The sequence below is a fragment of the Cynara cardunculus genome, unplaced genomic scaffold (assembly GCF_001531365.2).
Source record: "Cynara cardunculus var. scolymus isolate 2C unplaced genomic scaffold, CcrdV1 Un_Scaffold_465, whole genome shotgun sequence".
NCBI lineage: Eukaryota > Viridiplantae > Streptophyta > Magnoliopsida > Asterales > Asteraceae > Cynara > Cynara cardunculus.
The window spans coordinates 22,305-36,022 of NW_020200579.1; the positions used below are offsets into that span (position 1 = coordinate 22,305).

The 13,718-nt window shown below is 35.2% G+C and overlaps 1 protein-coding gene across 4 annotated transcripts; it reads left to right on the forward strand.

The window, feature by feature from the left end:
* The first annotated feature begins 1,026 nt into the window (after positions 1 to 1,026).
* Positions 1,027 to 13,343, forward strand: LOC112501683 (PX domain-containing protein EREL1-like). 4 transcript variants are annotated; one of them, XM_025105377.1, is made up of 11 exons: positions 4,734 to 5,018; positions 5,270 to 5,380; positions 8,536 to 8,626; positions 8,726 to 8,812; positions 9,408 to 9,516; positions 9,646 to 9,900; positions 10,045 to 10,439; positions 10,908 to 11,072; positions 11,160 to 11,402; positions 11,977 to 12,195; positions 12,841 to 13,343. In XM_025105377.1, the coding sequence occupies exons 1-11, from the start codon at positions 4,834 to 4,836 to the stop codon at positions 13,039 to 13,041; spliced, it is 2,061 nt and encodes a 686-aa protein (XP_024961145.1). In that variant the 5' UTR covers positions 4,734 to 4,833; the 3' UTR covers positions 13,042 to 13,343. The 4 variants fall into 4 exon arrangements, with proteins under 4 accessions (XP_024961144.1, XP_024961147.1, XP_024961145.1 ...); XM_025105376.1 differs by lacking the exon at positions 4,734 to 5,018 and adding an exon at positions 1,027 to 1,516 and having other exon boundaries at positions 8,528 to 8,626; positions 9,646 to 10,439; XM_025105379.1 differs by lacking the exon at positions 4,734 to 5,018 and adding an exon at positions 1,171 to 1,516 and having other exon boundaries at positions 9,646 to 10,439.
* The last annotated feature ends 375 nt before the right edge of the window (positions 13,344 to 13,718 follow it).

Here is a 13,718-nt window from a genome sequence, read left to right on the forward strand (position 1 = left end):
AAATATTCTGAATCATGGGCTTTATAGTTTGTTTATTTGTATGGAGATATGATGTTGTGTTTTTTTTTGTTACGTGTTACAGAATTATAATTTTGTTGTTTAATTTTTTGGGGCTTACGCCTTTGACCAACTCGAGGCTTATGCCTCAATACCTAAGAGGAAAACGCTTCGAGATTCTTTTCCGTTCTTTAAAGTGTTGTTACAGTCATATTGATCCTGAGTCTATGATGTGTAAGGGGCTGTTTGACAGTTACTGAATGGTTTGATGCAGAATAATTAAGTGATCAAAATAATTAAGAGACTCTCATGATATAGTGCAAACTGAAATATAATTGTTTACAATGAAATTAAGGCGCTGAATGATTAAGGGAGGCCCATGATACAAAATCATTCAGAGGGTTTTAAAATCATTAAGAGACAGACTTTTATTTTGCCAAACAAGATTTACATCTTAACGATTCAGATACTGTCTCTTAATGTAATTATTAAAAGGTAAAAAAATAACCTTTAAATTCGTGAAACTTCGAGTGATGTCATTAATTAAATATATAAAAGTGTAAAATCTAAAATGAAAAGTGTAAAAAAATACAAAATCTAAAATGATTTTAAAAACTAAAAGAATGATCATTTTTTTGATAAAAGTCACACCAACGCACCATGGACTGAACCACGTTTTACAAAAACACTATATGTTGTATCGTAACTAACGTCTTAATCCATATAAGATAACATAATAAATACATTTTTAAAACATTTTTAAGTGTTTGAATAAATAACGTATATCGATGCCAAACTGGTAATAAGAAATTTTTAAAAAGTTAAATTAATCTAAGTTATAACAAGTTAATAAGGATATTTATATAAAAGCATAAATTATTTTAAATAAGCGATCCTAAATATCGGTAACTATGTTTTTTTAGTGAAAAATTATATTCCAGTTTCTGAATTTTCTAATTTATTAATTTTAGATCAAATTCATGTGTGTGGTAAATGGTTGCGTTAATCGATCAAGGAGTCTTCCCTGTAAAAAGGTCGACAAAATCTCTAGTATTAATGGAGTCGGACTGGTTATTCCATTCGATCATGAGTCCTGATCAATTTCTCCCAAAAGCCTGATTGGTCTCCTCTCCTTCTTACCTTCGTTATTCAAGCAAATTTGCTTCTCTTTCGAATCTTGGAGAATTGAAACGAGGGCTGGAGACTTGGATTTGTCAAAAAGCAATGCGAATACCGACAACAATTACACTTGTACGGAGTCAGGCCACCTGTCAACTTCCCAGTCTTGTTTCTTCCTCTACTTTGGTCTCTCCGATCTGATCAATTCATCAAAAACCCTAGTGGGTTATTGTCTTCGATACAATCAATTGTATTATTCAATTTCTGGATAAGTTAGGGTGTGTGAGGGGAGGAAATTGATCGGAACATGGAACATCGGAGGAGTCCTCCGAAGCACAGACACGATGGAACTTCGCCTTTGCCTTTAGGGATGGATTGGAGCCCTCCACCTAAGAAATGGGTATTTTGAAGATTAAAGTCTGATTCACTGTTTAATTTGCTTTAGCTCTGATCGAAGAATTGAGTTGATTCTTTACTTTTTTTTTTTTTCGTTTTGATGCTCATTGATGTTGAATTATATGGGGATATTTGATTGGTTGTGAACCCCGTTGCATGATATATGTGGTAGTTTAATTGGAATTCAGGTTTAGAGATTGCCGCTCATCCAGCTCAAATCTTTTGTTCCTAATTTCAATTTCAAGCCCTGGAATTGGAATTCCCAACGTACCCTTTATGGTTTTTGTTGCTTTCAATAATTTTGAGTTTGTCTTGGTTTATGGTAGTCCAGTAGCTTATATATATGCCATTATTATGAGTTTGTATTGATCCAATGTATTGTTTACAACTGATGTTTGAAAACTTCTGTATTCTGGGGCCATAGGCAAATGGAGATGGTCCAAAGATGTGCTTTTCTGATGCAGATTAGTATTATGATATAAAGTTTATCAATAAGTATATACTGTAAAGAGGAAGATGGCAACATTAGATTTGGTTGGATTTTAATGTAGCATATGAGATGCAGCTTGCTAGTGATCTAGTGAATCATGGAGCCTAGGATGGATTTATCACAAAATGGTCATCATCTTAAAGCTCCTTGCCTGTTTACTTGGACATTTCTCCAATTTGATAGAGCTTATGTTGGCGATGATTTACCGGTTGAACAAATAGGAAGTGTGCCGCTTTTGGAAGACATGCGCTGTGTACTACGTTAGAGGTTCATCAGAAATTGATCTGCATGGCTCATGTTCTGGATGTCCCAACTGTGAAGTTTCTGCCTGATTAGTGTTTGTGCAGCACCAGCATTTTACTGTAAAATTTTCAAGAGCATTTATGTTAAACTTTAGTCTGAAGTTTGTTCTTGCTGTTCGGATGGGCAAGGAATCTGTAATGTGCTAATTTGCATGATCCACTAGCAAGCAAAAACTATAATTCTGTTCTACAGTACAGCTGACTAGGAACCTGTAAAGTACTTCCTGAGGCATGAGTAGCTTGCAAGGATTAATGAAGTGCCCTTTTGAATGTCTTAGGTTTCTAGGTTCCTTCATTTTGGTGAAGAATAGTCCAAAAAACTGATAGGCTCACAAAGAGGGGAAGAGGTATCCATCAAAATAGGATGAAACCTTGAGGTGTTGTCTAGCTATCACTTACCCAGCTTTCTTCCAGTTGAAAGCATTATGGTTGCAGCCTTAGTGGATTAGTGGGGAGAGCTTGCATTTGTTGCTGTTAGGAATTGCTGAAATTCCCCTCCCTTAATTTTACATTTACACTTGGAATAGATTAGAACTGGCATAGGCCTATCATTTCTGCCCTCCCACTCTATTTACAGAACTCTCACTATTCAAAATTCCAAAATTTGCCCCCTCAATTAGATTTATGCCTAGAATAGATAAATACTGGTTTAGACCTAACAGTTGTATCGCGGGCCATAATTGTATTTTGGTCATAAACAGGACCAGTTTGAATTTTAATCTGGAGTTCTATTTTGTTATAGTTGCGATATTGCTCTTGTTTTGTATGATCATGGTTGTGCATATAAATTGCATAAGCACATGGCTAACCCTTGAATTTTTTTAATTTATTTTACTTATAAAAAATGGAAAACTCGTAAAGCAAGAATCTATCATCCTTGCAAAGATTTTTGAGCTGCGTTTCTCTAGGATACTAGAGAAATTGATGTTAATTTTCATTGAAAATCCGATGAAAGTTGGTGATAAAACCATGACCATCTAAAACTGATGTGCTTTATTGTGGCGGTTGGGAGTATCTAATGACAACAATCTTTATTCCGTATGATTTATTGAAGTGCATGCAAAATATTTAAAGCGGTACTCAGTCTCACTCATAAACTTAGATATGAAGACATGATATAATCTTTCTCCTTAACGAGTAATTATACCATGCTCTTAGACTAAGATATGATGTTCAATGAAACTGTGAAAAAACAAGTATAAAGCCAACAACAAAGCAAAAAAGGTATCTACTGCTTTTGATTAGAGGTTGCTACATGCAATTTATAATGCATCATAAGCAATACTGACTTCTCCTGTTTCAGCCGACGCATATATACCAAGTCTGAAGTATAACTTTAAGGCACACTATTCTTAGCATGTTTCATTAATAAGAATTTAGTCATTTCTTTTATGTACTTTAGCTAAATCAGTGACAGTTTAATATTTGTTGAGATAGTTGAGTGATTGATATAGTAAGAGAACGTTAATGAAGAAATTAAATGCAGTGTTTTTCTTCTTATTTATGATGAATAAATTGGTTATAGTAAAATGTTCCTAAGCAGAACAAATACTAGAAACACGGGCAGTTATATTTCTGTTGCGAGTCATTTAGAGAAGGTTGCACATTTATTAGCTGACACTTTCACATAAGGATATAAATCATGAAAATGCCTTCTTTGAACAAGAGTCATGAGTTTCAATTAATGCTTTCTAGCAGTAAATGGGCGTACCTCACAAAGAAAACAATTAAAAAAACCTGCCGCATGGAAGCCTCAGGAAGTTGATCGTAGAGTTATAAAAATAATTGCACGAGGCTAGTACATTTCCTGTGAGACACTAGTTACAACCATATGTGGCAGTTTTGATTGCATCTTGCTCACATCAAATGTATTAATGAAACATTCAGTTCTATAAGACTCTTAATGAACTTTTAAGGTTAAAAATAGGTCATATTGTCAAAGATTTGTAAAGCAGTAGCTGAAAAGATTTTAATATGGTGACCATCTTGGAAGTAGATCATAACTAGAAAAAAGGAAGTTTGCTGGAAGCTGAATGCGCCTAACCTACATTGATTTCAAGTTTTTTTTTTTCATTTATTTGTAAAACAGAGGTATTTTTCTGTAAGTGTAGGAATTTTTTTTGGGTACTGGAAAAACGGGTGGTGAAGGTTAATGGAAGAAGATATCTTATGGTAAGGAGGTTTAAGATGCCTTTGTCTAAGGTAGGCTTTTAATGGAAAAAGGAATCATGATAGTAAGAGTTGTAAACGAACCAGAGGGAAAAAGATAATTTGTCTCATTTTGGCTTTTAGAAAGGCATTAGTTACTAGAGCCACAGTTGCTATCTTATGGCGTTAACATGGGTATTGGTGGGCTATAGAGAAGGGGGATTGGAGGCTGTCCCAAAGTTCAAAGTTAGGGAACTATATTATCGAAATGATATTAGTTTGTTTTTCGACCTGGATAGTTCTGGACATTTGGATTCTTTTACGTTTTAGTTGATTATATAACTCAATCTGTATATCCAAATCTGAGGAGTCTAAGACATCATGAATATCTTGAAAGTATATTTTATTTGTAATGCTATTGATAGGCCACATTCACATTTTAGTTTTCTCCAAGAATATCCATGCAGTATTCTAGTTGCTCCTCTGTTTAGGTGGTTCATTAAAAATGATTCTAATGTAAGTGCAGCTCTCCTCAAAGCTATTTCTAGTCATATCTTCTGTTTGAGGTAGTGGTGTTGCTTTACTTTTAATATGCTCCACTCTTTTTTCTTCTTCTTTTTGAAGTATATAATATTTATATATGGTAATTAAACTTACACACACAGACATACTTATGTGAGACTTGAACCCCTAACCTCCAGGAAGGTGGGGTTATTGGGTGCCGCTGAGCCAATGGCCCTTTGGTAATATATTCCACTCTTCATTGTATATCAGAGATCTTATGTCAATTCCTGTCTGAGAACTCCATATTCTGCAGAATGGGCGGGATACAGTTTGGCCACATGATCCTCGCACAGGATGGAGTTACTGCATCACAATCCCAACCTGGGTTGTCCTTCCGAAATCTAGAGACTCAGACCCTGTTGTGGTAATACTGATAATCTCTCAATTGTTTATCTATACAAATGGTTAGATGATGATTTATGCTGTAATACTGGACCTGCAATATCTTGACAAACAGTTACCCTTCATGTATTCTTTTGGTTCTTGAACCTTTAAATACTTGCTTTCTAATTTGGATTTCAAATGTTGACATTGTCAACGGGAAACAAATGCTAGTTTGTTGATTCATGTTATCTTATCTATCTTGCTGTTCTCTAAGAGTTGTAAGAAAACATTCTCAACTTACATTTTGATCAAGGATATTGTGAGGAAGAAAGCCTGAGCTGATCAGGTCAACTGTATCCCTAGGCTGAATGAGAAGAAAATCGAAGAACATAGGTTTTGGACTTTTGGTGAACTTGGATCTGAGATTAGAAACTAGAATGTATGTGAAAAGGGCACAGTTTTTCATGGCAAAAAGTATTGATCATTTGAACTACAAAATTGGGAGGACTGCTTTTCCTTCCAATTGACTAACAAATCTTTTCCTCCATGGATCAAGTCAAATTACATTGTACAACGATTGTGGGAGAAGATGCTGATGCGGAGCTCCTCTCTTATGATTTACATTATAAATTTATAATTGTTCTTTGCATTGACTATAAAGTTCCAAAAATGGTCTTTTGTTCTCGTCAGTCTACACAAGGTCAAGCAGCTATTTTTACTGAATTTTGTGAGCATTGTGATAGTGTTTAAAACCGGTATATTATTTACCTTCCTTATATTCTGTTGTGAGCTTTTAGTTCAATTTCCAGGCAAGGTAACAATTGAAGCAGATCAACATCAAAAACTTGAACCACCTAGTAACGGATAAAATATGCGATTGGGGTGAACTGGAGATTAGCTACTTAAATTGATTCCATCCCTTGATTGTGTTCTCTTAGGATGTTATGAATCATATTAAGATCTTTTGGAAATTCTCATTTTCATTTGACAGATTATAAGTTATTTCAAAATATTTCTCTATGTCAAGGAAGATACGAAACAACCTTCTCTGTAAGAAACTAATATAAAAGAATATCGAAGCATGTGTTGGGAGTTTCTCTACTGTCTATTGCAATTAATTCGTCTTAAACCTGCCAGTAAATGTCAAGAATGGTAAGAATTTTTTGATACAACTCGTGCATGCATAGAAGTAGGCATTTTATTTGTAAATCTGCCCTCTTATATAAGTCTTTTAGTTTTCTCATATTTAACACTATGCATAATAAATACTAGGCACTTCTAGCTCATCATTTATTACACTTAACGTTACATGGTATCACTCTGTTTTCCATCTAGGATTATCTATTTACACCCTAGGTGCCAAGTATGAGTCTGCAAATCCAAAATAATACACTTAAATTCATTTTGTCATTAAAATGTGTAAGTTTAATTTTATATGCCAAAATGCGTTGGTCGTGTTTCTTCTATAATTTTCCTTCTTGAAGTATAGAGTTTAATATTCAATACCCCAAATTGGCCTGGTCAAATCGAACCAGTAGTATTATCAACTGTTGTAACTGTAGCATCTGATGGAGGCGTTCAGTTAACTTTATTTATTTAAATAGTTGTGACAGGTCAAAAGACTGTGTTTCTACAATTATAGCCACTTTACAACAAAGTTAAATGCATATCGTGAGCAGTGAACTTGAGTATGCTATTTTACATCAAGTAAATCTGTTTTGGATCAATGGCAAACGGGACTCTTGCTGTAAAACACAGATTAGCATTTTTTAAAAGAAGAGTTCATCTATTTTGATTGTAATCTAACTATAGTACTGAATGTTATATTGGTCTAAGCACATTCAATCGTTCTTGTTTGTTTTGGATGCATTAAGGAACACTTGAGATATGGCCAATGGGTTATCATATTTGGCTTTCCTTTTCTTGACATGTAACTTATTTGTGTCTATACCTGCATAACTTTCTTGCTTTGGAACTTGGAGAGTTAAGTTAGTGGATGCACTGCACATAAATGTTCATTCAAGTTTTTTATTGACTGACTATTCTATACAGATCCAGACTTACCGTAGTTCTAAACTACGTGTACTGATAGGTTCACTAGTATTTGCTATCCTCAAGTCATTGTTGACCTGAGGTCTGTATTTTAACCATTCAAACATGACCACCATCTAACTGACAGGAGTATAATCTAAAAAGATCTATGAAAGTTCTTTCCTGAATCGGAAAGAGACTACTTGGGTTCTCCCGATAACTAAAATGTTAAATTTTACAGAAATCTGTAAAGGTAGAATTTCATGCACATGATGTGCAACAAGATACCATCCTGATTGCTGACACGTAGTTAGATATCATTAAGTGTTCTTCTAGTTATAGAATATGATGTTTATTGGAGTGGTTTGTGGTAGGAATTAATGTTAGTAGAATGCATGACATAGCTTACTAAGAAAAAAGAAACTATGTTAGTTACCAAGCTCTATAGGTGTGTTTAAAGGCTCAATCAGGGATAAACGTTCCAATGGACGTCATTCTTCTTTCAGCGATATTATTCTAAATAGTGAGTCTACATATCTTGGATTCAATTTGGCAATTTGATATTTTGTTTTAATTGTGGTTATCATTCAGAAAACTAATTGCAAGGTTTCTTTGAGGTTTGAATGATGATGTAGAACTATGAGGATGGGTGGTGTTGATTATGGTTCTGGTGATGGGGAACAAGTTCCTTTTTCCTTAGTCCTTCTCTAGATGAGTGACACACACTTAGTTTGTGCAAACTTAAGAGACTTGAATCATGTGAAATTCTTGAATTAGGAAAAATCAGTCAGAAACTTGTTGGATTTAAGAATAAAATAGAATATTCAAAAATGTGTTTTCTGGCAATTACGAGTATCCTCATGTCTGTCTTTGTATGTCATGAAGATTTTTATTGCATTTCATGTGCTAACGTCATTACCATTAGTGAGTATTCAAATTTGATTCTTTGGTGTTCTTATATTGAATTTCATGAAACTTCGTCCAATGAACTATGAAGGGATGTCCTTGTTCTGAATATTGAGTGATTAATAAAATTGCACTTGGTGCCAATGTGGTTTGTAGTATCTGATAGCTTTTTTCTCTTCTCAACTCAGAGTACATATTTATTATATTTTGTATGTTTTAGGTTTAATCCATGTTAACATTCTTAGAACAGTTCTATAGGGTCCAGGTTGGTCTACAATCACCCGAAGGGGTCACAACAACACGAGCGGTATTAAGAAGATTTAATGATTTTTTAAAGTTACTTGCTGCTGTAAGTAAAATAACTTTCATCATATCATCTGTGTTGGACTTTATAAGTACTTTGATGTTCTCATTCTGTTTCATGTTACTTTGAATTTAATTTTTGCAGCTTAGGAAAGCATTTCCAAAAAAGAATCTCCCACCAGCACCACCAAAGGGACTCTTACGGTTAAAAAGTCGAACACTGTTGGAAGAGGTAGTTATTTGAAACCATACCTAGTATAGAAGTAACTGGTTGCTGGCAACTTGTTTTTTTATTATCATCGTGAATATGAGCTTGTGATAATTGAGGATTACGCTACACTATTAATTTTGTTGCTCCTGGAAAGCTTTGTCGCTTTATTCACTGAAGGGTCTCACTTTTGATCTTCTGGTTTGAAGGCTCTATTTTTATAATCTTGTACTCCATCCGAAAATAGATGCGATAATTTCCTTTCTAGGATTTGCCAAAATAAATGCCATGTTCTTCTTTTCAGAAAAATTTCAATTCGACATTAAATTTTGCCAATTAGTTGCAAAATCACTGATAGCATTAATTTTGGTCCATAAGATTCTTCAATTTAGTTGCTATTGATGGTTATTTTAGATATTTGGTTCTTCCATTGAAATATATGCCCAGTCAAAAATTGCATTAATTTGGGGGGAGCATGAATATTTAGCAAGAACTGTTAGCCAAGCTTGAGTAAGCGCTTAGGAATTTTGATGAAAGTAACTAAACCTTGCTTATGATTCAAAATATCGTCAAATGATCTATATGGATATTTACTATTCATATATTCCATCTTATGCAGCGCCGTGGCTCTTTGGAGGAGTGGATGACAAAGTTGCTATCTGATATCGACATATCAAGAAGCATCGTAGTGGCATCGTTTCTTGAACTAGTATCTGCTGCTCGGTCTTGTATGTAATTGCCTACTTCACCTTAAATAATTTGAACACATTATCGTGCTTTATAAAATTTTCACTTTCAGCATTTGGTTCATCATTTAGCACTTCGATTTCTGATTGCATGTCATAATTCTTTTGCAGCATTTCAAGATGAAAACCAACAAATTGGACAAGGAAAGAGTAACACTGCGTCTCCACGTATTCATCCTGATTCAAATGAATCCGTGGCTTCTGGTAGTACTCCACTCACACCAGACTATGGCAGTGACACTGCTTATGAGACTTCAGAAATTGGAACTTCAAGCCTTGGAAGAGATAATATATCTGAAGCTGGTACAGAGGATTTGTCTCTGGATGAAGATTTGACAGGTCCACTAGAAAAACTTGTCAAGCACGGTATGTCCAATATCGACGAGGGTTTATTCATAGGAAATGCTATTTTAGAGCAGGTCGAAGGGTTTCCCAGGCATACAATTCATGCTAGAGAGATTAACAAAGTTATGAGGAGAACTGACAAAAATGGGAATGGATCTGACACAGCATATCTTACCAGAGATAGAGGGGATTCTCTGCCTCGACAAGAACAAGAACATGGAAAGTTTATTGGCAATTCTGAAAAGCTTTCAAATGGGAGTGTTGGGAAAACGACAAGCTCATTGAGAAGGAGCGTAACAGTGGATACGGAGTTTCCTAGTTCATTGGCAGACAGCTATCTAATTCCTTCAAGAGCTGCTGAGGTTTCAAAACCTGTGGGGTTTCTCGGCAACATGGAATCAGATGATATAAACTTAGTTCTTCCATTAGGGCAGCAGCAAAAGATGAATAGGGTTCTAATCAGTATGCAGAGGAGACTGGGAACCGCAAAAACAGACATGGAAGATCTAATATCAAGATTGAACCAAGAAATAGCAGTGAAAGATTACCTTACGACGAAGGTATGTTAAAAGTACTGCTCATCCTTTACTGATTTTTCCTTTCCTTAAGTGGGATGCTAATATTTCTCTCAAGGAATCTAAAAGATAGTCTTTCCGTACTACTAGATTTCTGCTTTCCCTTGTAGTTTCCAAAAAGGCTGTTTCTGTGACTCAAGCCCCTGACCTTTCTCTAGCATGTACACTATGCTTATCTTCCAGGCTTGTGCAACTATCTTAATCTTGAACTGTGTATATATTCTAACATCTGCACCTTAAAAACCAATTATTCAATATCTGTTTATGGTTTTCTGTAGGTAGCTGCCATATTAATATGGTAAAGCTCTTGCTGTTACAAAGATTCTCGCCTGGGGGGGGGGGGGGGCCAAAAACTGAGTACCTTTTTTTTGCGCTACTTTGGGGAAACTGAATGTTCATGGCATTAAAAATGATTATATTATGCTTTGCCTGCACTTCATGTGTATTTTATAGGTCAAGGATTTGGAGGAGGAACTTGAGACTACCAAACTGAGAAGTAAAGAAAACCTTCATCAAGCTATTTTGATGGAAAGAGAAAGAGTTACTCAAATGCAGTGGGATATGGAAGAACTTAGACGGAGATCACTTGAAATGGAGTTCAAACTGAAGTCGCAACAGGTTTTATAATGCTGTTGGGTTTCTTTTTTAACATCGAATTAAGTAACTTCTGTGATGTGTAATAATTGGCAAGTGAAATATTTCCAGGATGACAAGCAAGAAACAGAATCGCCAAAAACATCCATTATTGAAGAGAAAGATCAATTACTGCAGGAGCTGGATGATACTAAAAGCAAGCTTGAGCAACTATTGAAGAAACATCAAGAACTAGAAATTAAATCAAAAGCAGATGTCAAAGTTCTTGTTAAAGAGGTTAAATCCCTTAGAAGTTCACAAGCAGAATTGAAACAGCAGCTGAATCAATCAGTTGTCGGAAAGTTAGATGCAGAGGTATCACTTCATATATCAAAATAAGCGTTTGTTTAGATACTTTGTTGGTTGTGAAAATATTTATGCTAGAAAGAGAACTTACACTCTTTCCGTCCCAAAACAAATGCAACGTTTAACCAACAAGCTTGGTTAAAGTGTTTGCCTAATAGTCAAAATATCTAAAATACCCCCAATATAAGTAGGGGAATCTTGTTGAAAGAACCAATACTATCATTACTTTATCATGATCAGTAATAGGAAAAGAAGTTACTACGGATAATAACTGTGCCAAAAAGGTAAACATTATCTTTTCTTGATCCCAAAAGGAAATTATTGAATATATTTTAGGACAGTGGAAGTGTAATAATAGTTTTGCATTGTAATTCTTGACTTGTTTTCATTCAGTGAATCACAAAGACTTCCCTAGTATGGAAAGGTAAAAATGGCCTACCTAAAAGAAAACCAAAATCCTGTAAACAAGTAGATCTTGATATGGTCCTAGTGTGGGACTCGCTTAGCAATAGATGGATACCTTGCCTCTATGTTTGAAGTCTGATCATATATACTTATTTTTATGGAAATATGTGGTATCCAGAAACTTCTTCAACAAGAAAAGCAGAAGTACGAGAATGATAATGTTGCTAGAAGGGAGTTGCTCCATGAATGTGATGTTCTTCAACATCGGCTTCGAGAGTGCAGCATGAATTTGCTAAATGAAAGTGAAGATAAACTAGTCATTGATTCACCGTCAGTGCAAGATGCTTTAGAACTCGTAAAAATATCGGATGATCGGATAGAAGCCCTCCTTGCACAGGTACGTTTCACTTGCATGTTATGATGATTTACAGCAGATAAACAGCATTTCTCATCGTCGACATTTTAGAAACTGTGTTAAAAGACTTGAAAGTTCACCTTTAACTCTGTTTATTTAGGCAAAGACATCATTTCGGTGACCAAAAACATGTTACCCTCATCACATCATCTACTAAAAGAACTTGTTTCCGCCTTACATGTTATGAACCTCCACCACGTGTAACTGTCGATTCTTGTTCTTACGTGGTTGTATCCATTGAATCACATATTTGGTGATCTTTCTCCGTGATGATGGAAGTATAGTATCAAGCACCACATCTATTTTCATACCTAATTTGAGTCCATATTATGGCGAGTAAATGTGCAGCAGCCACAACACAGGTCTTGCCAATCCCTTCTGCATGAAATAGTTGTATCATGTGAACATAATGCATTATAATAAGCTTGTTACTTGTTTTTCAAATGTAATAATTACTAGCATTTATGGAAACAAGAAGATTTGGCCCACATCTTACCCTCTACCTCTACCTCTACCTCTACCTCTACCTCTACCTATGCTTGAGATTTACTGGATGTGTTTGATTTGATTTGGTTTTATGAACAATATCTAAGTTGTTTATACATGTTGGTTTGGGAATTTGTTCAGGCACAGATCTTGGGACAAGATGATGATGTTTCAAGTGGTGATTATGAACTTAGGAAGATGGTGTCGGAGATCCTTGTAGATAACATCAGTCTAAGAAAACAGGTGAGTCTTCTTGTTCATCGTGCTCTCAAAGTAGGCATCGTAACAACTAAAGACATGGAAGCGCCTTGTGTAAAAAACAAGACTTTAGATACAAGATGAGAGCATGGGTGAGAGCTGTAAATACATAAATATGGTGCTTTACTAACATTACCTTTGTGGGTAATTTGACCAACTTGTTTTCTTGAAAGTTGTTATCCTTACTCACTCGGGTAAGCTTTTTGCACTATACATTCATTAATATATATACATACATACATATATGAGGTTTTATGGGACTTGATCCTTTTCTGGGAGATCAAGTTTAGTGTAGGTGGAGATGAATATCATCTTCATGTTTGTTGGATCATGATATATGATGGCAGATTGTAGTCAAAGATATCAATGCTTGAATATCAGGAATCAAACTTACATGCCCATTGCTTTCATTTTTGTCAAGTCTCTTTAAATTTCTGATGTTATGTGGATAAGAAGTAAAACTTATTTGCTCATTGCCAATGTTTTAAGTTGGGTTTATTGCTCATGACCCATATGGGATCCAGTTACAAAGTAGCGAACTGGTTCACGATGGTTCGACCGATGTGTAGATGGTCTAAGATTGGTTGTGATGTGGTTGCAATCAACCATGGTTTTTTTGGAAGTATATATATATATCGCATATGCTCTTCATCTTTGGTACCTCTTGGAAGACTGGAAATTCGTATGCGTTGGGCTAATGACCATTTGGTGCAATCGTCAATGGCTTATGGTGGTGGTTGGGGGGTACTCGTGATTTGGGC

Bases quoted from the DNA above. Each gene is read 5' to 3' on its own strand.
- LOC112501683 (XM_025105375.1), top strand. From the start codon at position 4,834: ATGAATATCTTGAAAGTATATTTTATTTGTAATGCTATTGATAGGCCA. The intron at 8,627-8,725 runs GTAAGTAAAATA...TAATTTTTGCAG, and splicing joins TTTTAAAGTTACTTGCTGCT to CTTAGGAAAGCATTTCCAAA. The intron at 12,196-12,840 runs GTACGTTTCACT...GAATTTGTTCAG, and splicing joins TAGAAGCCCTCCTTGCACAG to GCACAGATCTTGGGACAAGA.